The sequence below is a fragment of the Lepidothrix coronata genome, unplaced genomic scaffold (genome assembly GCF_001604755.1).
Source record: "Lepidothrix coronata isolate B3197 unplaced genomic scaffold, Lepidothrix_coronata-1.0 Scaffold60, whole genome shotgun sequence".
Classification (NCBI taxonomy): domain Eukaryota; kingdom Metazoa; phylum Chordata; class Aves; order Passeriformes; family Pipridae; genus Lepidothrix; species Lepidothrix coronata.
The window spans coordinates 1,873,348-1,900,706 of record NW_016690240.1 but is presented as its reverse complement, the minus strand read 5'-3'; the positions used below and the strand labels follow the sequence as shown (position 1 = coordinate 1,900,706).

Sequence of the window (27,359 nt, the reverse complement as noted above, 5' to 3'; positions counted from 1 at the left end):
ATCTATGGGATAAATACTCTGCATACTTGGCATGTGTCATTATAATAGCTTTTGGATAACCACCCATTAGTATCTTTCCTTTGATGATCAAGCTCTTAATAGGAGTATAAAAGTGTAGATTCAGTTTTCAGTCTGCTACATTTTTTATTTCTAAATAGTTGTATTTATAACACATTCAATGCCAAGATGAATCACAGCTGCAATCTCTGGGCGTGTGAGTTCCTGCTCCTGTTGTGCATTTTGTGCTCCTCGCCAAACTCACAGCCCCTGTCCCATTACGACACCCCCAATTAAAAGATCCCTGGCAAGGGAGTCTGTAGGAGGGAGTGCCACTGGATGTAGATTTTCCTGGAGCTCAAGGGCTTCTCCTATTTTTTGTGACTGTGAAGACAAGGAGGAGTTTACTAAAATGAGAGCTCTATTTCCAATATGGGAGCCAGCTTTTGTGGTAGGGCTGTAACCATGGTGACCATGCTGATCCCTTGGGTGAGGGCTAGATCCCACTCTGCCAGGACTACCTAATCTCTGTGAGGTTATGCCTGTGAGACAGAACTTCAGATGATGCTGAGTGATAATAAAATAAAATCTTTATTTTTAATAGATGGACAAAACAGACCCAATACCAGACAGTATTTTCCTGAAATGCATGGGCACTATTGAATACAACACAAATGAAGTCAAAACATATATATCTATATTATGCTTCCTATCTGCTTCATTAAGTATAGTCTTAATATAACATTTCTGACACGGACAAAAATATACTTTTTTTTTTAACAACAGCCACAAATACTGCCCTGATTAATAGCAGACTTACAATAACTTACTAACGCACATGGAACTTGATCAATACAGTTGAAGGGCAGAAGGAAAAATTAATAACAATTTTTTTCCTATGATACTTTTATCTGAAATCCTAAATTGTTGTACTATATGAAAATAAAAGACTAAATCTGACTTTTACTTTATTTGATCCACTTAATGTTTACATTCAGTTCAGGTTCACAAAAGTATTTTTTATTTATAATACATATACCATCCCATTTGGACAAATATAGATGAAATCATAACTTTTTTGACATGTCAGCTATGTTTTTAACCTTGATTTTATGAAAACATCTCATGCAAAAGAGGTAAAAATCCCTGTCAAATAAATGTTATTCACAAATGCTAAGAACATGAAAATAAAATGCATGATTGTGATATGAATATTTTATCTAAATATTGAAGGCTCAGAAACAACCACCTCAGTGTCTGAAAATGAGCTGTTTGCTTCACTGATTATAGATCCAATTTACTGCACAGTACTACTGTCTACAAATTGTAAAAGTGAAGAAGGAGTGTCTGATAATTCCTCTGAAAATAAAATCTACTTGAAGAAACACATTCTGTTGGCATTTTGCTTGTGGAAGTAACTTAGTTGTATTTTGTTCCTTTTTTTTTTTAAACCCACATCTATCAATCACAGATGTAGCCTTTGGTTATATGAACAGCTCTGTACTAATTTAATGGTAGGAAAGCTGAACTAAGGCAAATAAAACCTATAAACAGACTTTGCATGGGGCTATTTAGTTTAGCTTTTGTAGTCATCCCATCCACTATACAGCCCACCACCACAACCATGGCAGACATTGCTGGACTTGCACAAAGACACACACACAGAATTGGTATGTGGAAAGCAGGATTGGTATATGGTCACAGGATAAACAAATCACTTCTCTCCTTTGCATGATAAAGCTTCCATGGTATGCTATATGAAAAAGTGCAATAACTTTTCAGTCTCTGCAGAGAGTACTGAAAAACTTTATTGGAACCATTTTTCACACAGGGAATGCCTAGTTCTATCTGGGCAGGAATAGTGTGCAAAACCACACCAATTTAAAAAATTTTCTATAGGATAAAAATGTAAAATATTCTAATAATGTTAAAAGCATCTGGGTTGAAATTTTTGGACTAACACCTTTATTTTTTTCACTTACCTTTTTTTGAGCATTATAGAAACATTTACATTTTTATCGCAACAAGGGAATATAAAAGAAAAAGATTTTAATTTTTCCATCAAAATGTCTCAATATAAAATATTGCAGTATTCAAAGCATCTGGTCACTATGCAGTTTCTCATAGTTAAATTCTAGCAATTCCTGGACAAAACTTAGGTAAGAGAATATTTTTTTAGGAAGACCTAGAGGTGACTGTAAAATGGAATTCTCTAACTTAACTTGGAACTGCAGCATAAGGCATTGGCTATGTAAGCAGGCAAAGCCGTGGCTTGATATCTTCCTGTAAGAAGGGATTTAGGCTAGAGGATTTGGGTAGGAAATGGACAATAATTCAGCAGTGGCTCTGTTCTCCCCCTCTTTTTCCTATACAATCTCTTTTCTCATCTCTCCGCTGTAGTTCATGGGGGAACGAATACTGCTGGGCTTATGTTTGGTTTGTGATACCCAGCACCCTGAATTTTGTAGTTGGCTTGTTCACTCACCTTGCAGGAATTATTAGTTTCTTTGCTATATTGGCTCTTGTGGGTTTTTAGTGCAGATCCTGATTTTGATTCCCTCCACCCAGAGCACACTCAATATTTGTTAGCACAGTAGTACTGCAGGTCACAATGCATATTCAGAACTGAGATGCAGTGTTATTTTTAAATGCAGTGCAAGGAAAAATAATCAACATATCTAAAATTAATTTTTTCTACATATAAAATATATATATGCTGTTAAGACTCCACAAAAGGAGCAAAAACATACCTAAGAATTCAGCCTTGTGAAAGCTTATGTTAACACTGAACGCACAAGTTGATGGCTTCTTCCTTTAGCAGCAAAACCTATTCTTACATCTACTACCCTCTAGTATAGCTCCTCGCGCTGTGAGTGTTAAAAAAAGAAATTTCAGCAGTGACCAGCAACACGAGGATGTCTGGATTTCAATGGAACATTTTGTGTCATGCGCAGAGTTTAAAAAGAATTATTGGAGCATAACTCTTAACTGTACAGAAATCTAGCTACTAGAGCTCCCACTGTGAAAGGCACGTACCAATGGGGACAGACACAATCATCTTGGCCGTGGGCAAATGGAAACGATGTTGCGTGTTCCCTGCCAGCCAGGGCAAAGACAGGAGAGGCCTCATCTCCCTGCTTTGCTGCCTTTGGCCGTTCATGAGAAGTCTTGTCAGCATCCGGCCACCGCTGATGCTCCGCAGCATTAACTGTGATGGCCAGGAGGACAGATAGTAATGAAGGAGTCCAGCATTTAGTGGAAGACACCACTGTGACTTTCGCTATGCTTGTGGTTTCAGCTTTCCTCCGACTTCCTCTCCAAGCTGCTTTTAGAGGCAGACACTTACAGATGTGGAAAGCTGTCCAACAAGCCTGTGTTTTGAAAAATTTTTGAGAAAGAGTGATTTTCTATGGAAAATCTACACTTTCCAGAGTAATCCCAGCAAGACCACACCAAAAGACTTTTCGATAACTTAGAGAAGACTTTTTTCAGTATGTGAAAATGTCTTTTCAAGCCTTCTTGACTCTCCTTACTTTTCAATATTTATTCCATTGGTGCAGTTGCTTGGTGTCAGAGTGCTTTGCTCAGTGTTCATTTTGATGATAACTCAAGATAAGACTTCTCAACATTGAAAATTTCTATCTAGTTTATCAGGGGTTTTTTATAAGAATCATTTTTAACAAGCTGAATTTCAACTCCAATTATTGCTTTAAGAATTTTTGAGACAGCCACTAACCACAAGAAAACAAAGAACACCTATATTAACACACTTTGCTTAAGGTTGTCTTGCATTAGGTACAACAGAATTTTAAACTGGTGAATTAATTTTAACTTTTTTTAAATTAATATATGATGTTTAGCACTCCTGTAAGGTATTTATTACTATTTGTGCATTTTGCTGTCTCATACAAATAATAAAATACTAGATTGTGTTATTTAAATTTCTTTATGAGAAAAAAAAATGACCAGATCAAAACTCCAGGGAAGTTATCTATCTGTCTTTGCTCAAGCAACTAGCTCTTTAGTGATAAATCACTTCCAGCTGTGACAATATATTTTCACTTAATACCAATAAAATGTTAACTGATAATATTTCAGAGTGACTGTATTATAATCTCTTCATATGATATCCTAGCTAAATAGCTGTTGCACATTTTCTGCTACATGTATTTTCAATTGTAAATATTTTTTTAATTGCACAGTATATAGTTCTGGGTGCAAAGAACGGGATCTGAGTGTATATTTTGGTAAAAGCTCTATGAATTAATCCAACATGTTAGATAATAACAGAAAAGAGTTTCTCTCATGCTCCTGCTCCTAGAAACAACTTGAATGTGCAGTGGTATTTTATTTCCAATTCTTCCTTTTCTTCTGATAAAATGCCTCTTACTATTCTTTGTAGAATATCCTATTTCTCGTTATTTTGGCTGTGGCTACCAGATTTTTTTAATTATCTTCAGTGTTGGACAGCTCTGGACTTGAATCAACGTAGTTGAAGGCTTCCTTGTTCGTGAAAGTTGAGCTCAAAGTTAGACTGTGTCGTGGATTCACAGGTGCAAGTTCATTTAGTACAATATTGTCACTTTTTACAAGAGTCGCTTTGTCCATGTGTTCTCTACTGTACCTGGCAACAACAGCATCAAGGAAGTCCAGCTTTGGTGGCAAAGTCCCACTTTCAAATAAGTATTTGGCTAAGTAAGAGACTATAACATTAGTAACGAAGGAGGTGAGCATAGCAAGTGTTTTAAATGGGAATCGCTGCACATAGATATTATTATCATCTTGATACCAGCCAGGATAGTAGATCAAGGGCTGAAGGTAGAGGTACGGTTCTCCTCCAGTTATTCTGAGAACAAGGCCAAATAAGTATCCTGCAATGGCACCATAGGTGTTGGTTCCTTTAATAAATAACACACACAGGAGCTGGGGGAATATGATGATATATACGAGGTCAGAGCTGAGGTACCACAGGCCGTACACTGATGAAGCCAGCAGTGCCATTGCTGTTGCTGATGCTCCGAACAGAAGAACAGTGATTCTCATGACCCACACAATTTCCCTGTCTGAAGCCTGCAAAAGAAGGGCAGTGTTAGGTGGTTTTTTTCATGATGAGACATGTATGCCTACATTTATGCACAGTTAATATAAGATGCTGCATTGTAAGAGGAAATTTTGCATGATTCATTCAATAATATTTACAAAGTCATATCTCTATCTCCACCTCAAACTCAGGAAAAAAAACCCCAAGGGTTATGGTTGCCATTCCAAAAGTCATTAATTTTTGAACACAAGGGAAAATTTGAGAATGTGTCAAAGGGAAAAAGCAAAAGTGTTAGAAATAACCATTAGAAAGAAACACAATATGGCTCAACTAGAAAAATAACTGTCAGCATCAGAATTTCTTCTTCTCCATTTCCTAAGAAAAACTCCAACTCACTAGACCATTTTGTTATCAAATGACTTCCTGATAAATGAATAATTAGAAAAAATGTCTCATTTTGTTAAGGATTTAAGTAAAACTTACGATGCAGTGATAGTAATTAGCTCTTTGGATAAACTGCAGTGCCATGAAAACTCTTGAAAGCTGCTCTTCCCAAGCTGGCTTTTTACCTCCATCATCGGTCACAACTATAAATATTTTTATGACTTTCAGTTTGTTCAATAAACTGTTAGGAACTAAATGACATCCTTTTCCCCTAGTCATAGGGAGGAACATGAAAGAGGTGTTTCATTAGGAAATTACACCATAGTCAATCACCTAAAATTTTCTCTAAAAATAGAAACAAAAATGTTATCTCACATTTTGCCGAAAGGAAAGCTGGTAAATGTTCCGAGCAAACATAGAACTTGCTGATAAAATTGAAGAATCAGCTGAGGACATCACTGCAGCAGATACAGCGCCGAGGCCAAAGAATGAGATATAGACTGGGCAAAGGTACTGGAGCACGATCGGTAAAATCATATCTGCTTCTTTTTTACTCTTGGGGTCAGGGACACCATAATCAGTCTGGTTCCAAGCTACAATATGGACACAGGTATGTTATTAGTAACATTAGTGGTCATTGGCTACAGCATCGCTTGAATTCATTTGTAGTGAGCTATTCATATTGTCACATGTTCATTCACATTCAATACCCAAACTGTTACCAGGACCAGACCAATACTTTTCAGAGAGACAGCATCCCACTGATTTCTGTTAGGCAGATTTAATTCTGCTCAGCATTTTTTCTTATCTCTAAAATAAGTCTCACCACAGCCTGGGGTTATCCAGTAGAAAGTTTAATATTAAAACTTTGCAATGCTTGCAAATGTAATTTTCTTCAAAACAAACCTAGTGTCCATGTTCCTTAGTAATGTGTTTAACTACCCTCTTGGATTACAGACAGGGCTCAAAGCCATGTGTTAAACATTTCTATCAGTTTAGCTACAAGGTCACTGTGATGGGGACAACTCTTACTATGACAAAGGTCTTGACAAGGATATTTTGGTCAAGATAAGAAATTCCTGATAAATCATAGAATCATTTATGTTGGAAAAGACCTTTGAGATCATTGAGTCCAACCGTCAGCCTAGCACTGCAAAGACCACTGCTAAATCATTATCCCAAATGCCATATCTACACGTCTTTTAAATACCTCCAGGGATGATGAATACACCCTGTGCAGCCTGCTCCAAACAAGCCTGCTTGACAAACCATTTGGTGAAGAAATGTTTCCTAATATCCAATCTACACCTCCCCTGGTGCAACTCAAGGCCATTTCTTCTCATCCTGTCACTTGTTACTTGGGAGAAGAGACCAACCTGCACTTCGTTATAACCTCCTTTCAGGTAGTTCTAGAGAGCAACATGGTGTCCCCTCAGACTCCTTTTCTGCAGGCTAAACAATCCCAGCTCCCTCAGTCACTCACCATTATTACTGTTAGGACCAAATAAAAGTACCACAATCTAACTCAAACATTGAATAGAGATATTATGTCTGTAGATATCTATAATGTGTAAAATGATTTCATTTCACCCACTGGGGTAGGAGTACTTTCCTTTTGGAGAAATATTCTATAATGTTATTTTTATGTGTAGTTTCCTTCCCATAAAGAATTTATGAGTTGATTAACAGTGCCACCTGACTATCTAACCTATATGTCACCTATATCTAACATAAGCTTTGTTTTCTCAAACTTATTGCACTATTCATTTTACATTTATTTTACTACTGATTTTTAATCATTTACCTGTAGATGCTCCAATTGCACCAATGAGTACTGCAGGAATAGCCATCACAAGACAGCCAAAAGCAGCCAGGAATGACAGAACTTGAGCATATGTGGCAGAAGATGAGGAAAGAACTCGCTGGAAATATGCTTGCCATGGTATTCCTCCTAATGTCTGCAAACACAACAGGCAGAATGCTGTCATTGGGAGCTAAATGGATTTTTTTGCTATCACCATATAGAAAGCATGTAGAAGCATCACTTGAATGCTGAAAGCCATGTTGCTACTTTTTAATTTATTTAGCCAGTAATAACTGCAACTTTCATTCTCACAAGAAATGTCAAACCTGTGTAAGTCCACTTAAATCCCATTCTTTTAGACAAGTTATTTTTTTTTTTATGATTAGAAGCAACACTTCGTGCTTACATAGTCTCTGTAACCCCCAAATACTTAATAAAGTCTTACGTAAAGTTATAAAATACTATTGTCGTATTTCATATTTGAAGAATTTGCCTCCAATACCCTTCTCCCATCAAAATTAGATTGGACTCTCCGATAGGATTTGAAAGCAAGAGTTTATCTTCCTTTGCGAATGCATGTGGTCATTTGAACAAGGCAAGATGTTCTCTATACAGTGAACTCAAGAAACTGAAAAATTATTCTCCCACTGCCTTAAGCAAATACAATAAAAATAGAAATTGAAGACAGAGTAGTAAAAGCAAGTTTTCTTTTATGGTAGAAACCCTTATCTTTTATTTCGTTATATAACAGTGAAGATCTTGATGAGCCAAAATTATTTCTGCAAAATACAACACAGGAGAGTATTAGCAAAGGTTAAAAACCCAAGTGCTTACAATTCTGTCTTAAGAGCAGGATTTGAATAGTCTCCACTAAATAAAGAAGTGTCTGTTACTAAACAGCATGGAAAGAAAACCAAGCAAAGTGCTCACTAACTGGACACTGTCCAGTTCTACACACTAAATGAGGTAGGAGGCATTTGGAGCAAATATTGTGTATACAGGTGTTTCATGTATGTTTCAGGCACATATAGGGACTAACAATGTTTCAGAGACAAATCTGGTTTTGACTTGCTATTTATGACTGTTTTCCTTTGCTGACTTAATAATCCTTTAACAAAGCTTTCCAAGGATGTGCAAATTTCTTGAGCTATAATGAAACAAACAAGATGAAAAGAAAATGTGTCACAATTTGGCAACATCAGAGCTTTTCTTTGGTCATCAACAGAGATGAAACCTTCAGGCTTACCAGAGGGAATACAGCCACTTGAGCTAATGCCATACTTTGGATCTCTGAGAGAAAGCTGGATAAAATAATGTATTTTAAGAGCCCAATTATCAGAAAACCCTAAAGATTTTTTTTATTGAGATGATTTAAAAAAAAGACAGAGAAGGTAATCCCGAAGTACAACATGATAATAAAACCAGTTCAGATTTGCATAGGGACACTGAGAATGGAAAATGTTAGCATGTGTTTCTAGATCTTCTAATGGAAAGTACTTAATAACCACTGATCCCACGTGTAATACATAGTTATTAAATAACAAAAGCTCTTGGTTCATTCTGGGATGTGTGCATGTATGAATTCATCCATCCTGCCATCCATCTCTGCACAGCTTTTTCTACTTCACCTATACCTAAGGCATATTTGATCATTTGTATAACATATTTATTGCCTTCTGCAATATATAAATTCCTCTGCCAACAATGACATCAGTTAAGTATTAGCTGCACACTTTTATTTAATTTTAACATGTCAACTCTTTCAGCCTGATGATATCTAAATTGCATTCCTGGCAATGATGACTGATATGTCACTGAAATCATTCAAATGTGCAGAAAGATTGAGCAGGAGTCAAGAGGGTTTCAGTTTGCTGGAAACTCTTAATTAAGCTCTATTACTTTCAGTTGTCACAGTAACACAGTGTGAATGTATAAATGCTTCATTCCTTCACACAAGTCACCACTTACCAGTAAAAAGAAATTGTCCAACCACGTGTAAATGTCAAGTGAGTTGATAGATCCAAGCCAAGGTGCTTGGTACACCTGGTGCACAGCTGTGAGCCCAATGTCTGTTACTGCAGGATGGGACATCGCAAAGGGGACACTGATCCACTGTAACCAAAGAGAAACACTCTGTTCATGCCTAAAGAAGACATTCTAAATTTGTGAAATGTTGATATTAACCCTGATCTAGCCAAACTGCCACATTGACTTGCAGTAAAGTCGAGTTATGTGCCGGAGGAACATCTCTGAAATCCAGAGAGCTTGGTAGTGGATAGCTTACGTCTCTCCTGGAGACTGTGAGAAGAGAATTAATCAATGTAAATCACAAAATCAGCAGGGAAGACAAATTTATACATCTTCGTTTTATTTTCCCTGAACTCCTCATATATTCTTTACACTCTTTCCTGGACCAGACAGTAGAGAAATATTTACATATAAACTTGCATGTAATAGCATAAGGATTTGCCAGTTTACAAGCATGAGACATCACACCTGAAGGCTTGGGAATTTGTTCGTGATTCAGTACAAAACTATATCATGACAAGAGAGTAGTGATGTTGGTGCAACCCCAACTGTCTACCTCCAAAACTCTCATTAGCCCAGTGTTACATCAGTTTTCTGCCTTGAGGGTGTTTTCTTGGGATCTCCTGACCATTTTCAGTCTCTCTCTTTTTTTATCTATGCCAAAAAAACCTTTCGCAGAGACAGTTTCTGCCAGAAGGTCCATTTCCTTCTCCAACTGACTTTTTGTGCATTTACTTGCCAACTCGTTTTGCAATGGTATAACTCCCTTTCTATGGAGGAGAAAATCAGCAGCTCCTACTGAGATGAAAATCAGGCTTTGTGCTATATGGGTTAGACCATCACAAACATAGCATCCTTAAGGATCCAATGATATCCAAAACCACACAGATTGCTACAATTCAACTGATCACAGTTAAGTATATAGGGTCAACAGGAGCAAGGAAGGGAAAAATCAAACATCTTTCTCTAATTTGTTGCATAATTACTGCAATAATGTATGAAGAATATTTTGCAGCACTGCCTGTTATTCTGGCAGTTTAACACATACCATAGGATTCTGTTCTGCTACATGTTAAACTTCAATTTAAGCAGTTGGGCAGAAAGATTCCCTTCTTACTCCATGCTTGAGCTTTTCTGTGAAAGTTCACCAAAATGTTTCAACTGTCTCCAAGATATTTTGAGGGAAAAATAAATATATTTTCAAAATTAAAGGATAGTAATACTGTTCTTACTGAGAAATTAATGGGGAACAAGGATGTCAAAGGATTTTTTTATTCTCATTTCTGAATCTCAAACATGTCCGACTGATGAGCTTCTGAACAGCTGTAGTTTGACCATACTCCACTGGGATTTTCAGTGGGGTAAATCTCTGAAAGTCTATCTGGACTCTGCATACCACAACCCAGGATTTAGTAGGTACTGTATTGCAAATGCATTATGAGCTTTTGTAAGCCATTCCAGTTCCTGACAGTAACCTAGCTTTTTGTGGTCTCGAGGACTACCTTTACAGTAGTAAATAAAACAAATCAAGACACTTTCTCTGGCCCTGCAGTTCACTGGCATGTCATGGTTTACATCCATACATTTAGACTCCTTTTCCTGGCAAAAATGACAAAGCTGGCAAAAAACTGTCTCTGGGAATTATCTGGGAAAATAGAGAGTACAGAATGGGGAATTAATAATACAGATGAGATGAAGTCAGTAAATAGTGAGGATACAGTCGAGGAAAGTCTCACCAGGCAAGATAAAGACAAAGAGATGAGAACTCTAGATGTGGATACAAGAGAGTGAGGAAGGTAGAAGAGACACTACATGAGATTGTAAAGAGAAAACCAAGGATGTACATATGGCTGGGGTAGAGGTTATTGAAACATAAGGAAGAAGCTGTGTCTGAAATGAGGAGTCAGGGTAGGGAACAGAAGTGATTATAACAAGTGTTTCCTCCTGGGTAAGGAGCAGGAGAGAAACCAGACATTAGAGGAATCAGCAGTAAAGCTCTGCACCAGTGGGAATAAAAACTGCTTCAGGGCCTGCAGGAGAAGCTGGGATAAGTGTAACTGTGCCATCTTCTGCTGTGACATCTCCTGTGAAAGGATTCCATCTCATCTAAAACTGCCTGACCGTTTAGATACCGAGTCTTCCAGCCTCACTGATGACACTCTCCAGTTCATGAATGTGGTTTATTCTACAGTTGTATTATTATTGATTATTTCAAATGGGAAATTACATAAAGAGCCCAACCTGAACGGAAAGAACACTATAAAGCTACAGATCCAACCATTTAGAAGACTGCTATACAACCTTCATTTGCTTTTTCCTGTCTGTCAGTTTCATCCTGATTTTAATGTTGTTATTCCCATGGGATCAGCGTCTTTAGCAGTTCAGAGGTTGATCTCACTGAAGAAGCATTTTGATTTATCTAAAATGTTGGGAATTTTTGTAATGCATTCCATCTGTAGAAAATGAATGTTTCACAAATATTAACCTTCATGTTAGGGAAGGAGACAGTATTTTCCTTACTGTATAGGTGAAGAACAGAGGTATGAGGAAAGAAGATCTGGAATAACTTCTCATTTGACTTGGCCAGCTGGAACTTTGATTTGCTTTTTCAGTGTATTTAGCATCATTTCCATTAAGTCAGTTACAAGAGGGAACACTCAGTATTTCTGCAAGTAAGGCCATAGCCCTCACAGTAAGATACCACAGAGTGAGGACACACACAGAGCTGGTTAGTGACCACCTGTGCGAGCACTGGGTAAACCAATTTCCCTAGAGCTGCACAAGAACTCTGCTGAAAGTACAGAAAGAACTCTAGGTCCCCAAAGTGCCGTTTGGCTCCTTCACACTGAGCCACCTCATTTATTTTAGGCTATCTCAGTTCTCTGCACACCTGTGACTATCTATTACTGTCACTGGCAAACAAAGACAGCAGCTGCTTTGATTGCACCCTAGTGATCTGGGTCCTGTTACACTGGTGTTTTTCAGTGTGGGTCTTAAAGAACAGCATTAAATAAAAGGCTGCCCACTATCATTAGCAGCTGATAAGGGGATATTCATACTACCATATTAAAACAGCCAAGACATCCGGTAAAACCTCCTGTGTTATGGTCACCAAGGATGGTGGAGGGAAATGAGGAAAAACCCAAGAAAGTTAGCTAAGTTAACAGGAGGTTAACTAAGCTGCATGAGTAGGTAACAACCAGAGAAAAGAGAGGCTGGAGAGTATCAGCTCTGCAGGTCCAATGCCAGTATTTCAGGCATAGGACTGCTTCCTATGTCTAATGCTTTCTTCCAGTGCCTGTGTCACAGTCCCATGGACAGACAGGGAAGGAGTCAGCTCCAGTCCTATTCGTAGGAGAAAAAAGCCAAAGAAACAGACCTCTTGGGCAACATTATTTTCAAAGCACAGAGTGTACCTTAAGGCAAATGCAGACTCTTAAAGTCAGTCTCCACTATGAGTGGAGATATTCCTTTTCCATGCTTTCAGTGGAGAAAGTTCCAAAACTAAAACTGAGCAATAGGTCTCAGCAATCATCTTAATGCTCAGGGCAAAATTCTCAACAAAAAAGGAAAAAAAGCATCAAACTTACCAGTCCCAGGAAGATGCAGAAGAGTTGAACTACATCGGTGTAGGCCACAGAATAAAGCCCACCCACAAGTGTGTACATAGTTGCAATCAGGGCAGAAATAATAACTGAAATATTGACGTTAATGTCAATGATCACACTTATAGTTGCACCTAAGGGGAAAACCAAAGTACTGTGTGTTAGTGTAAGTCTGATGAGAAGGTACACCTTTGTTAAGTTGCATATATAGGTGCTGGTCTGACACTTAATACTCATGGCTAGGCTTCGCGAACAAAGATTTGGGAGACATTTAATATATTCCCCCCTCTGCACACCCCTTCTGCACCTTTGAAGGGAGTGGTAAAAGGGATGCTCCTGTTGGTCCAAGTTTAGCATCTGTCATTTTGCAGGTTCTTAAGAAAATGAGGACAGAAGGGTCCCAACAGCCCTTCCTTACAGTGCTCAAGCTCTGTAGGGACTACACTCTCTTGTTCTGCCTGGGGAAAAGCAGCTATGCACAGACAGCTGAAGCTTCCCTGGGTGAGTAGCAGCCACATGGGAGCAAGTGTATCTTTGCAGTAAAGGCTTTTCTTGGGGATGTCTGCTGCATCCCATTTATGCTGTGAGCTAGCTCCTTTTGGCCAAGGAAGGAACGGTAGAGGAGGCATCTGCTAAAATGTCCACTGACATTTCTAAAGTGCTCTCGAATTTTTTATGTGGGACAAAAGTGGGTTTCTTTGCAAACTGCAAAATCCATCCTCCACTGTTGACCCAGAAATCAAGAACTTTCTCAAGCATTATCAAGCAGATTTCATTTGTAGAAAGCAAATCACAATGTTGAGCTGACCACAAAACAGCTCATAGAATCAAAGAGTTGCTGACACTGAAGAACACCTGTAAGAATTGTCTCTTCCAAGTCCCCACGCAAGCAGTGTCAGATGAAGCAGGTTGCTCAGATCACGTTCAGTCAGGTCTTGACTATCCATAAGGGTGGAGACTCCATAGCTTCTCTGTGCAGTCTGTGACAGTGGTTGATCTCTCATATTGTTAAAAAAAAGAAAGTTTCTTTAAATTTAAACACAATGTCATGTAGTTCTTTTTGTTCCTATTTCCTCTTGTCCTATCTTTGGGCAACACAGATATGAGCCTGTCTCCAGCTTCTTTATCCCAAATAAATAAATATAAAATCAGGTGTTTATGGAGATGGATAATTTCCCCCTGAGCCTTGCCTTTTACAGGCTGAACAGCCCCACCTCTCCAGTCTTTCTTTGTATACCAGATACCCCAGTCCCTTAATAATCTTTGTTGCTCTTCAGTAGTGTCTCTCTGCTATGGCCACATCTCTTGTATCAGGGAGCACTGGATCCAGTATTCCAAATGTGCTCTCAACCTGCTGGCAACGGTCCTTCCAATGCAGCCCAGTATGGCATTGGCTTTCTTTGACACAAGTTCACATTGCTGGATAATGGTCAGCTTCATTGCCTTCTAAGACTCCCCGGTCCTAGCTGCAAACATGGTTTCCAGCTGGTTAACCCCCAGCCCGTACCGGAACATCAGGTTTTACCTTCCCAGGTACATGATTTATCATTTCTTTTTGCTGAACTTCATGAGGTTCCTGTTGGCCCAGTTCTGCAGCTTTTTGAGATCCTACTGAAAGGCATTACAACTATCTGGCCTATCAGCAACTCCTCACAATTTTTTATTTTCTTCAAACTAGAGAACGGTGCAATTGGTCCCATCAGCAAGGTCATTAATGAAAACATTGCATAATATAGGAGTCAGTATGGACCTCTGGGATGGACAGTTGGTGACCAGCCACCTGGTGGCAGCCATGCTGCTGGTCACAGCCTGCTGAGCCCAGGAGTTCAGCCAGTTCTCAGTCCTCAATCTCCTCCTCACTGTCCCCTTCTCTTCTAGTCTGTACTTCACCTGTTTGTCTATGAGGATGTTATAGGAGATGGCATAAAATGCCTTTTTTGAAATCCTCAACATGCCCTGTTCTCCCTTTGTTTACCAAGCCAGTCAGCTCATCGTGTGAGACCCCAGGGTGGACAGGAATTATTTCCTTTTCATAAATCCATGCTGACTATTCTCAGTCCCCTTCTTGACCTTCATTGGTTTGAAAGTAGCTTCCAGGAGTATTTTCTCCATCACCTTCCCAGGGACTGAGGTGAGGCTGACCAGCCTTTAGTTATTAGTGTCTTGCTTCTTGCCCTTCTTGAAGATGGGAGTGATATTTGTTTTCTTCCAGTCTTCATGAACATCCGTGTTCTGAAGACCACAGTCTTCAGAAGATTACTGAGAGTGTTCTTGCAATGTTATCAGCCAGCTCCCACAGCACTCATGGGATGCATCCCATGAGGTCCCATGAAACTGTGTCTGTCCAGTGTATCTGAATGTTTCCTAACTTGATTCTCCTCCAGCAAATCTTCCTTGCACTGGACTTTCCTAGGCTTCTTAGGGTCCTGGAATTCCTGAAGGCTAGTCTTATCAGCAAAGAATTAAGCAGAGAAGGCACTGAGTACCTCAGCCTTTTCCACACCCTTTGCTACCAGGTGCCCCCTCCCATTCAACAACAGTCCACATTTTCCCATTTGTCAGGATGGACTGTTCTTGAGCTTGGAGGAGGTAATGGTTGAATAGTAAACAGCTCTTCTGGACTCCTCTCCAGGACCATCTCCCATGGGATTCTTTCAAGCAGAATACTGGAGAGTCCAAGCTCTACTCTCCTGAAGTCCATTCTTGCAGTCTTGATTTTTGCCTTGTTCTCCTTTTTCAGGACCATGAACTTTACCATCTCATGAACACTGCAGCCAACTCCACCTCTGACCTTCACACCCTTAACTAGTTCTTCCTTGTCTGTAGGTAACAGCTTCAACAGAGCACCTTCCTTCATCAGCTCCCTGATCATTTGTGTGAGGAAGCTGTTAGTGCACTGAACAAACCTCCTGAATAGCTTGTGTCCTCCTGCATTGCCCTTGCAGCAGCTATCAGAATGGTTACACATCTCTCTTAGATGTATTAACCATTTCAAGTGATTGCAATGTTTTAAAACCATGCTAAAAAATTCCTCTGCTTCTAATTAGGATGATTTAAATGAAACATCTTGCAACAACTTTTAGGCCTTGCAATTATTGTAGATGGATATTCTGGAGCACATATTTGGAAGAGTTCTGGCTACAGAAGAAAACATGATGTGTGATATATATTAGAGTTTCTGGGAGCTGACAGGTGTGGTTTTTGCTGTACAGTGAGACTTCAAAGTTCACGTGCTTAAGGATAACAAGCTCAGACCTCTTTCACAAGTTGTAAGACCTGCTTCCCTTCTACAGCTCTGCCAAGCAAGGAGTCATAATGAAGATCAAGTAGTGAAGAGCACTGGGATTAAACATTCATCAATGAGGATAGGTGTGCAAATCAGGAGACATAAAAATTAGTCACAGAATAGTTAAATCAAAATCTTCAATGACCTTCATAATCCTTAACTGTCAGCTGTTAATATAAATCTAGAAAGGCACTCACACCACTTGCAATGAAATAAAACAGAATGGCTTGTCCTCAGTCAAAAATATTCCAAACATTCTGAGTGTTCTTCAAGTCCTATCACCTCAGTATGCAGTTTGTTCTTAGTCTTTTAAGGGTTTTGTGATGAAATTGTGGTAAACAAGCTCCCCCATTGCTTTGCAGTTCATCACAGCGCAGTTGGAGAGTACCTTCAAAGTTTATTTTTTGTTTAAAATAGCATATGCTAGAAAGCATTACCACATGCATGTGCATTATTAGTATGATTAGCTGGTGAAAGTCAATTACTGGTGCTTCAACTCAAGGGCTTTCTCAGTTCTTGAAGGGATTGCTAAATTCAGGCCTGAAATATAATTAAAACCCCTGGAAGTTGATTTTTTTTCAGGACTGGATGAGTAGTTGTGTGATTTTCTATTGAGTCATAATTTCACTAATTCTCTGAATCCTTTCTTGAATCCCAAGTATTTTCTTCATTTTGTTAAGAAGAAAGGCATTTAGAATTGAAGAATTCTTCAATTTATTGATCAGCACCTGGTTTATTTCTATTATTTGTGTTATGGAAAGTTCTGTATATGTACATCTCCAATATGCAAAGGATTATTTTGTTTAGATGCATTGGCAATGATGTTACACATTGTTAAGGGAAATTTTGACTGGCTTCTGTGATGCCAGTGGTGTAAAAGAAAAGCTGGGTCAGATAATACAAAAGGGGCACTTGGATTCACTCACATCACTCTCACAATCAAAGGAAATTTTTTGCTAAATCTTTTCATGCTCTTTGAAGAGGGACAACTTAAAGGTATGTGAAAACAATTAGATATCTTGCACGTCTTTCCATTATCAAAATAATTAATGGGGTACCATTACTGGATTTAATTACTAGTTAGCATGGGTCTTAGAACTGTCACACTCTGAATCATTTGGCTTGAATAGTTAGCATTTGAAGCCAGAATTTTAATGCATTTCTGATATTCCTAATATTTTCTACCTGTGATAAATTAATATTTATACTGCTTATTCCTTACCTAAGGCAGAGAAGATGGCAGCAGCCCAAAACATTTCTCCCATTAAAGCTGGAATAAACAGTAGTCCTCCCATCCTTTTTCCATAAAGCTGCTGAAAAGGGTCTAGCATTGTCACATAGCCTTTGGATCGCATGGGTTTTGCAAAAAAAAGGCCACCTGCAAAGAAAAACAGTATAAGACACCAGCTGCAGTTTAGAAATGCATTGCTATTAAGGTATAAAACATTCATTGTCAGTTAAGGGTACAAAAATATCAGTAATAGTGGGTTTTTTTGTTTCTTTCTTTGTTTTTTTTTTTTTTTAAGTAAAAAGTACAGTTAAAATATCCTCTGGGAACTCTTATCTTGCAACTGTCTACAGAGTTACTTAAACACACCCTTCCTGCCCATTAATACCTATAGTCTGATAATAAAAAATATTTTTTTTTCTTATTTTGTCTGGTTCAGTTTATGTAATCTGCCATTATGGATGCTGTCAGAGTTTTGTCTCATTTTGCATCAGCCTAAGGTAATGCCTTTCTACCTAATCCTGTTGATTCTTAGAGCAGAATCCAGCATGAATTTTCATATAGCCCTACTCTAAAAATAAAACTGTCTCAGATTCCTGGATCAGAAGTACAAGTTCACATGTGGTTTAGTGTATACATAGCAAAACTGATTCTTTCAGGACAATTCAAATTTATTATGTATGCTTAAAACAACCTTATTACACCTTCAGGGTAGGTCAGAGGTGGTCTGGGCTCTGCAGATGTCAGTTTTCCTGAATATTTGTCATTTGCTTATTTCACTTATGTATGTTCAGGAATTTTGCTGTATCGCAATTCTGCTCCACCTGGCTTGTATATGGGCTGGATATGTACATAAATGTGCAAAGGCCTCCCCTCCTAAAATTCTTTCTGGCTTGGGAAAAAAAAAGGACATACCTCAGTAAAGCTGAAAGATCACTTGTATGGAAACCTGTTTAGTTGAGATCTGCATGACTATAACTAAGTAGACTTCTACCACAGTAAAACTGCTATATAAGGTACAATAAAAAAAATGATAAACTAGTCAGTTCCCAATAAAATCTACTGTATATTATTTGGCAACGCTTAATTAGGTTCTTTATCACAAGATATGTAATGTATTCATTCTATTGTGCAGAAGATTTTCCACATTTCTATGTATTGCCTTCTATCACTCATATTTCTTCATTACATTAGGTTCCCTGAACAGAAGGTACTGGCTTAACAATCATAATTTATACTGCTTATGTGAATACTGTCTTTAGGTGGATAGATGCAGAAACTCTCCAGCATTTTTTACTATACTTGGATTAGTAATGGATCCCTTTGCTATTCTACTTGTTATGCCATAATTACAATAGACAATTAAAAAGAAAAACAAAGAGTCACTGGTATTATAATCTATTACGGTGTTCAAACACCTCTCAAAAGAAATAGGAGATATTGCAACTTTTTAAACTAAATTGATTGAAAAATTAGGAAAAGTGGTATGGAGAACAACACTGAACAAAAAGGGGGATTATATAAATTTTAAATCCTTCCAGTCTGAAGCAATAATATTTCTCCTAGAATTTTATTTATAATTTTGATTATTTATTTTTCTAAAGAAGAATAAGCACTCCTCCACTCAAAACTTCACGTAAAGCTCATGCCTACAGAAATGCTTTCCTCTCTGTGCTCAGCAGAGAGATCTATGGTCCCATGATACAGACTTCTTTACTCTGCAGTGGTTATTGTAATTTCCAGGAAAACAAGTCTGGATATCTAAAAACAGCCGGAAATGAGCAGAGAGGCTAACTCAACCCCATCTGGGCTACTACTAAATTGTGTCAATTCTACAAAGGCTGAGAGTCAGCAAGATGCTTGTGACTACAATCCTAACAACCAGTTAATGACATCGATGGATCATGACCATCATGACCTCATAATGACATAAACCAGTCTCTGGCCAGACAACCACTGTTATTATTTTCTTTACAGGAAATAGAGCTGTTCTCAGGGATGGGAACCACTATCAGAACTGCAGCTGGCGTACACATGCCAGAGAGGAACATCTATGATGGGTAAAGCTTCTGCCTGGGAAGAAAGGATAACCAGGACAGGCCATTGGAAAGCATTTTCAAGGGGAAAAAAAGAATGAGGAAATAAAACAAGCGTATAGGAAGAAAAAAAAATACTGTGAAAGAAGATCTAGATAAGCAACCAAAGGAAATAAAGGGACAGATTAGGTGGGAAAACCATGAGAAAAGACTCAGAATAGACTGAGAGGTCAAGTAATACTGGAAAAGCTAGTACACCGGACACATTAAAGCAACATGAAAAAAAGAATCTTTTTTGTAACAACACGCTTTTTAAACACTTGCATCATTACTGCAGCATTAAAAATTATAATGCTGTCTGTGTTTTACACTCTGACCTTGCATGTGGCAGGATTGTGTATTTGCATTTTGACATACGATTTGGAGTTTCGTACTGCATATGATTTGGAGTTTCGTACTGCAATTAAGAGGACGCATGGTCCAATTTTAAGGAAATAATCTTGTTATACTGCAGACTTCCTACACAAAATTAAAAAAGTTACATAGATTCTTGGTGAAGATCTGTATAAGCACTTTCCTAACCTGAAAGGATATCTGTCTTTCTTGAATTCCAAGATTATAGGTGCCCTGATTCCTGGGCACCTAGGTCATGATACAGATCATGTAGGCATTCAAAGAAAACCCAAATATATAAAACTTGGTATATGTAATTTAAATACTCCCTCCCCCCAAAGGACAATATGGTTGTAATAATCAAATAGGTCTTGACAAGGAGTCCAGGAGACTTAAGATATCAAACTATTTATAGTTATATTCTGTTTTCTTTGCAATAGCTAAATGTGCCGGCAGAAGGGATCCAGTTTACGGTAGCATCCTTTTATCAGACCCTAGTTGTTTCATTTGACATAATGAACTTTTCATCAGAACTGTTTAAACTGAGAAACTATTAGTTTTAGTCTTTGCTTACCTAAAATCAGGCTAAGGGAATATCCAATAGGTGCCTGAGCCCAAGCTAGACCGTAGCCTGGGACATACACAGCTTCTGCTGTTCCATTGATGTAACCACCTCCTACCCATGTGGCTGAAAAGGAAGAGATGGAAAAGTCTTTAATGTACAAAAAGAAAGAAAAGCTCATACATTGTATAATGAAATTGTCATTACTATAATACTGTTATTTTTTATTACTTGTACTGTACAAGTGCCAGGCACAGCATCATTCTATAAAAGGCAGCCCTAATTTGAACTTACAGCTTAAGCATATGAAAAAAGAAGTCAGATGGAACTGAGACAATCATCAAAGTGTCTAAGTCTCTGTATAGTCAGTGAAAGTGTGAGGGCTGAGTCCCCCACTATTTATTTTCCATTACTATTCTCTTTGTGTTAGTCCAAATGAAGGAGAGATGTAAGGGGGAATCTGAAGAAGAACAATAAATGCACAGTGAAAAAGTCATCCCAGCTGGAAAAACTCAAAGAATTTAAATTAGGCAAGAGTTTAATGAATGTGTAATTTATTTGGGCCTTCATGAAAAAAAAAATGCCCTTAAAACCTTGCTGAATATTAAAATTGTTGTTACATGAAGTACATTCAGTAAACTCTGAGATCTCTAAATATTTCTCTACAGGGTTGTGTTGCTTTTTTGTTGCTCTGTAAATTCTAAACAGTGAGTAATTTATTCTTGTTCTTCCTGAAGACATATTCATGCTATCTGCAATATTTCTGATTTTCTCTCTCTCTCTAAAAAGCAGTCTTTTTAATATACCAATCACTGACACTTAATGAATTGATTCTTTGCCTTTAAGGGAAGTTTCTATACTTGACAATTTGGGATCTACAATATGTATGAGAGAAAAACTCCAACATAGAAACGTATTGCAATTACATCTGCAAAAATATTTCATAACAAATCACATAATAAGGTTTATCTCTTCCTGTTTGCAGATTCCATGCAAAAATTTTTGATTATGTCTAATGTACACTGGTAAGTTTTAAGAATCTAGGTTTGTAGTTTGAACAAAGGCAGACAGATCATTACAAGTCCTAGCTTTCTGTAATTCTGTTTTGATTTGTGTCAGAAACCTTTACTTTCTCATATAAAAGTAGCTCAGGCTTTCTTTGTAAACAGTCACAATTTTTAGAAACGTATTTTCCTTAAACATTCTTCACAATTTTCCCATCATCCACCATCAAACAAGCAAACTTGATTTTGTGTTTAAGACAAAAAATTGGACAGAAACACAAATGAAGAAAATTAAATAAAAGTCCTTCAGAAATTTAATTAAAATCTAAATTACCACTCTTTTCCACTTAACTGTGATATTTCCCAAGTAATACCAGAGGGTATTTTGCTGAATTTCACCATGGCTTTAGAAACAAAGATCTCTAGGGATGGGGCATTCACAACTTTCCTGGGCAACCTGTTCCAGTGCTTCACCACCCTCACACTAAAGAATTTCTTCCTAATATCTAAGTCTATTCTCCTTCCATTTAAAACCGTTACCCCTCATCCTATCACTATATGCCCTGATAAAAAGTCCCTCTCCATCTTTCTTTAGGTACTGCAAGGCTGCTACGAGGTCTGCACAGATCTTTCTCTTCTCTGGGCTAAACAACCCCAACTCTCTCAGCCTGTCCTCTTACAGAGGGTGCTTCAGCCCTGTGATCATCTCTGTGGCCCTCCTCTGGACTCATTTCCACAGGTCCAAATCTTTCTTATGCTGGAGACCCCAGAACTGAACACGTTAACCCAGGTGGGGTCTCATCAGAGAAGAGTAGAAGGACCTGCTGGCCACACTTCTTTTTGTGCAGCCCGGGATGTGATGAGGTTTTTGAGTTGTAAGTGCACGTTGTTGGCTCATATTCAGTCTTTCTTTTACCAGTATCAAGTTATTCTCAACAGGATTGCTCTTAATCCACTCATCAACCAGCCTGTAAGCATGTTTGGGTTTGCCCCAATCCGTGGAGCACCTTAGACTTGGCCTATCACAGGCCCATCTTCAAAAGCCTGTCCAGATCCCTCTGCATGGCATCCCTTCCCTCTACATTATCAACCACAGCACTCATCTTAGTGTCATCTGAAATCTTGCTGAGGGTGCACTCAATCCCACTGTCTGTGTCCCCGACAAAGATGCTGAATAGCACTGGTCCCTGTAGGAACCACTGAGGGCCACCACTTGCTACTGATCTCCACCTGGACTCTGAGTTGTTGAATGTTAAGTCTGTGACTACCTGGGATGCCTATTGTGTCTCAAGCAGCACAGTCTTATGGTATAGGCGGTAAACAATATTAAAAGTAAATACTTAGGAATTACATTTGTCTCCTTCCCTGAAAATGCATGAGCACGAATTCTACATAAATGGTACTCAGTTATAGATGGGGAATAATACCCCATAGTCAACAACAGATGTCCAGCATTGCTGCAGCTGTGGTGCAAGGGTGCTTCAAGTTCCAGCAATGATTTGGGCTTGCTACAGAGGTGGCAGTTGTTTTGTCAAGTGCACTTGGATGCTATGTCTAGCTGCCTCATTTTCTTTTGGAGAAGAAAAAGTCAATTCCCTTCTGTGTGATGTTGCAGAGGTCATTGCTCTCCCCTGGCTGGGGACAGGAACAGTGTCCTGCAGGCAGATATTACATAAGGTGGCATGGAGAATTCAGCCTTTATTTTTAATTTCTTGATTTCTGGATTGGAGTTTGAAAAATAGCTGCTGATCAATTTTTCTGTACACATGTCTGTATTGCAACATCTGTCAAGAACTACAGAGCTCTACAAAGGTTCTATATGTCTTCTTCTGAGGGGGTGAATGGGTAGTCAGCACATATATTGACATAAATAAATACATTAGAAGCAGAATAATGGGATGGGATTTCAACCTGGGATATTAATTTTTTGATACTCAGTTTGCTAAGCCACAATTTAAAGTTAGTTTAATACCTTTATTTTTGGTGAAATTCTTTTTTTTTATCATAAATTGGACAAAAGGAATATAATGTTTAGTAATCTGTGGAAGCATTCATGTGGTAATCTATTTTAATCTTCTCTTTGTCTGCCATCTGAAGAACCAAAAAACACAGCAAAACCAACATCCACTTAAAACATGCACCCTATCAGACAAATACTGAGGAAGTGAAGTGCAATTCTGCTCCTAGTTCTTATGAGGCACACAAAAGTTGATCTCAGACGTCTTTACATATATTGATATATATTAGAAAACCAGATATTTTGGCACTTCTTTGGGAATGATCCACTGATCGTCTGACCACTCAAATTATTTCATAAACTCATCAAATTCTGTAAAACGGAAATCCTGACCCAAGGATTACAACAAAATATAATGTTGTAACGTTTGTTTTTTTTCTTGTGGAAAGATACATAGGTTTATCCAACTAAAATGAAAAAATTACATCAATAGATTATGACCTTTTGGGTCATGTTTGTGAGCATTTGGTCATGTTACGTCAAATATTTCCTTTGGGTTTTAAACTCAATCACCAAAATCAAAGTAGACTCAAGTTTGTTGCAGTCTTAATTCTTCTTAAGAATTTAATTCACAAAATAAGGAAGCCTAATATTTAATGCAACATTTTATCTATAATTATGTAAAAATCATACACATTAAATGCAGATCTTCTATGGTGAGGTCTTAGTTCATTTTAATACGAAGTGCTGTGATCCATCCACAATTCAACCTTTTCGCTCTTTCTATTTTCATAGTTGCAGACACACTCAACTTTCAACAGGCTTTGTGTTCAGTATTTCAGTAGCTAGTTGATACAGCTACTTCTTCAGGATCATAGAGTATATTTAAATATGTCCATAGCTGTTACTCATAGGTAGTGCTTTAAGATTTTTCAATGCTGTTTAGAGAATCAACTACAATTACTCAGGAATCTTGAGTTTGATGCTTATGCTCCGAATTCTATTTCAAATTTATAGGCTAAGTGCTGTCATCCTCCCAACCAAATAGTCCTGGAAACCGCTACTACTTCTGTAGCCAATATCCATGGAACATTGTAGTGTTTGTCTCAGGAAAGACAGAATTAGGCCTTATCTCAAGGTGCTTCACATCCATATAAACAATATTCTTTCTGGGGATCTTTAAAAAAAAAAGTCGTTTTCCTCTTTCAGGGTGGATTTTGCTTTTTAGTTCATATTTATATAATTAAACCAGTAGAATATAAAGACAATGTTGGAATACTCCTGTATCTTTGTTTGCAAGGTGCCATTTCTGCATCTATAATTTTTTAAGAAGCAAAGTATACCCTTGAATAATGTGACCATTTTGTAAAAATTATAAATCTGTAAAAAATATTGCATATTTTGATCAGCTTACTTTCATAATTGTTTTATTATGACTTTACAAATTGAGTGTCCCAAACACCCTCACTGAAACAAAACTCGGACTAACTCCTGGTTCGGGAGATTTGTGCCCACGTCTAGCTTTATGTGCCAGGCGTGGCTCCCTGCAACTGAAAGTGCAGTTTAGTTGCCATTTCAAGCTTTAATTGCCATATTTAATGAAGGCATAGGAGAGAAAGTGTGTAAAGCCTGACAGTATAAAATCCATGACAGTTTTAGCTACACAAAGACTTTGGGATAAGTCGGACGTTCTACTGCAGAGATGAGATACTAGAAGCCATCCCTAGAGCTTCCACGAAACAGAACGAGCATGTGTGGATGTGAATTGTGGTGGTTGTAGTAATTGACTGCAAATAGGAAGCCTCAGTTCAAGTCTCATCTGTGCTTCAGCCGTTACACAAAGTGCTCCTGTAAAACAGGATTAAGGAGACCAGAATTTGTGTCTTCTTCATGCAAAACCATTAGTTATAACCACTTCTGTGGGGCGTGCCTTGTTTTATCTCCACTCCCTCGATCTAATGTTTACTGTTTCGTGAAAACCAATATTTCTGCAAAATATTTTTGTTTCAGTGCTCTTGAGAATATTTCATTCAGCAGAAGGCAGTCCGATCTGTTCTTGTTAGGAGTAATCTCATCATATCTTATGCTTCAGCAGCTGACGGATACGTGATACAGTAAATTACAGGAAAGTGCAAAAAGTAGAACTGACTGTATTCAAACTTTATTGACTTTTACAAGCATTCTTTACTCAATATCTAATATTCAGTCTTTGAATGAGCGAAATGCCCCTGCAAAAGGATGAGAATTTATCTAGATTAAAGAACGCAGAATTTTGGCCCAAGTTTTACGTGGCTCTTCCTTATTAAATAACTCTGAAAGCAGAGTAGGGAAAAACTGCAAAACATAAATACAACTTGATAAATTCAATTTGATAATTGAAAGGGCTTTGCCTGCATAGGATTTAGAATAAATTTAAAAAAAAGGCATGATTAAAAATTCAATAGCCTAAATAAAAATAGTGTGCTAATTTACTGCTCTTATAACGCATTTTTGTTCCAATACCATAATGTAAGTTTTGAGATTTTGGACTGCATTGTGAATATCTTATTTACCCAGGGAAGGCAGCTGGTTTGACTGGCTCTGGGAAGCCAGACAGCACTGTTCACAAAATTAGTGAAGAACTCTTCATTCACCTAGGCTTTTCTTACTGATACTACTATTGATAGTAATGTATTATTTTTTCAAATTGCTGCAAAAGAAGCTGAAAGAATCCACAAAGTAAGTTTGCTGAAATGTGTAGAATTATGAGTTTGGAATCACAACAATTTTCTTTTAGAAAGTTGATTGATGTTGCACACCCTCCTCCCCACCCCCCCAGTCTTTTTCCCTATAAACTTGGTGTCACTCAGACTAAACAAAACCAAAAATAACGCACAAATTTGGATGGCTTTAACAACAATAATTTAATACTTATTAATCTATACAAATTCCATACTTCTGTCCTGAACATATCTGATCCACAGATAAATACGGAAGCAATGAACACTAATATTAATATATTCTTCCTGTATGATTTACAAATATTTGTTGTTTTATACAGATGCTACATTTGGCTGTTCACTAAACAATTAGATAAAAAATATATGTATTTTCTCCATTTTGCATTATTCAAAATGCAGGTTACACTTCATTCAGATGGAAAACTGACAAGTTATACACTGGCTAAGAAAAAAAAAAGGAGTGTTTTTTACATACCGGTCATTGTAAATCCACCAACTAGCAAGCCAATGTCTCTTCCACCGACTATAATAGCTTCGCTGCGGTCTCCTTCACTGCCAGTGTTCTTGGTTTTCCAAGCAGCCCATATCCCTACTGCCAGGATAGCCAGGTAGAAGACAACTATGGCCACCAGTCCCTCCACATGGAAAGCCATATTGAAGTCCCAACTGTTTCTTTTATTGCAATTTCATTAAGACCTCTGGGGAGAATACAATAATAGGTCTGCTTTTAACAAACCTGACTTTTAGAATCAGTGTACAAAACCCCCTCAGATGGTTATTCCAGTGAATTTATGAAATGACAATTTCAGGTGTAATTGAGATTAATGTTACGTATGAATTAAAACGCCTGTGGAGCAACAACCAATGGTTGTAGCCTCTGATTACAAAGGGGAATGAATGATGTGGCTGAAAGCTACACTATTCTTAGAAATCAGTTATTGGGCACTGATTTTTTTTTAGTGTCACCAAGTTCTCAGTATCTGGGAACTCTTCAGTCAAGGAATACTTCAGTACAGGGAATAGAAGAACTTGGCCATATGGACTAATACAAAAGTCTCTAGCTTGAAGACAAGCCACAAAACTGCTTTAAATTATATAAGAACTATGGATAAGTAATAGCTACAACATCAAAATACATCTTTTATGTCTTTGTGTTGGAATGCTGAGTCTTTTCCCCCTTCTATCATCTCCCGTATTTTAAAATCTGCACTTTCTTTTTTGCAACATTCAATTGTCCAGCATGAAAAGTATCAGTCTATTCTCTCTCGCAATCTGAGAAGCAAACGGAGAGCTTACAAGCTGTCGGACGGCAGA

General features: G+C 37.9%; 1 protein-coding gene across 1 annotated transcript; it reads right to left on the bottom strand.

Moving 5' to 3' along the window:
• Window positions 1-1,434: 1,434 nt before the first annotated feature.
• Window positions 1,435-27,359, bottom strand: SLC5A7 (solute carrier family 5 member 7). Its single transcript, XM_017817295.1, has 9 exons — window positions 27,342-27,359; window positions 26,521-26,743; window positions 20,377-20,490; window positions 17,368-17,523; window positions 12,845-12,993; window positions 9,195-9,338; window positions 7,227-7,380; window positions 5,798-6,015; window positions 1,435-5,067 (listed from the first exon to the last, which is right to left on the bottom strand). Exons 2-9 carry the CDS (start codon window positions 26,696-26,698, stop codon window positions 4,444-4,446), a joined length of 1,737 nt encoding a protein of 578 aa, XP_017672784.1. The 5' UTR covers window positions 26,699-26,743; window positions 27,342-27,359; the 3' UTR covers window positions 1,435-4,443.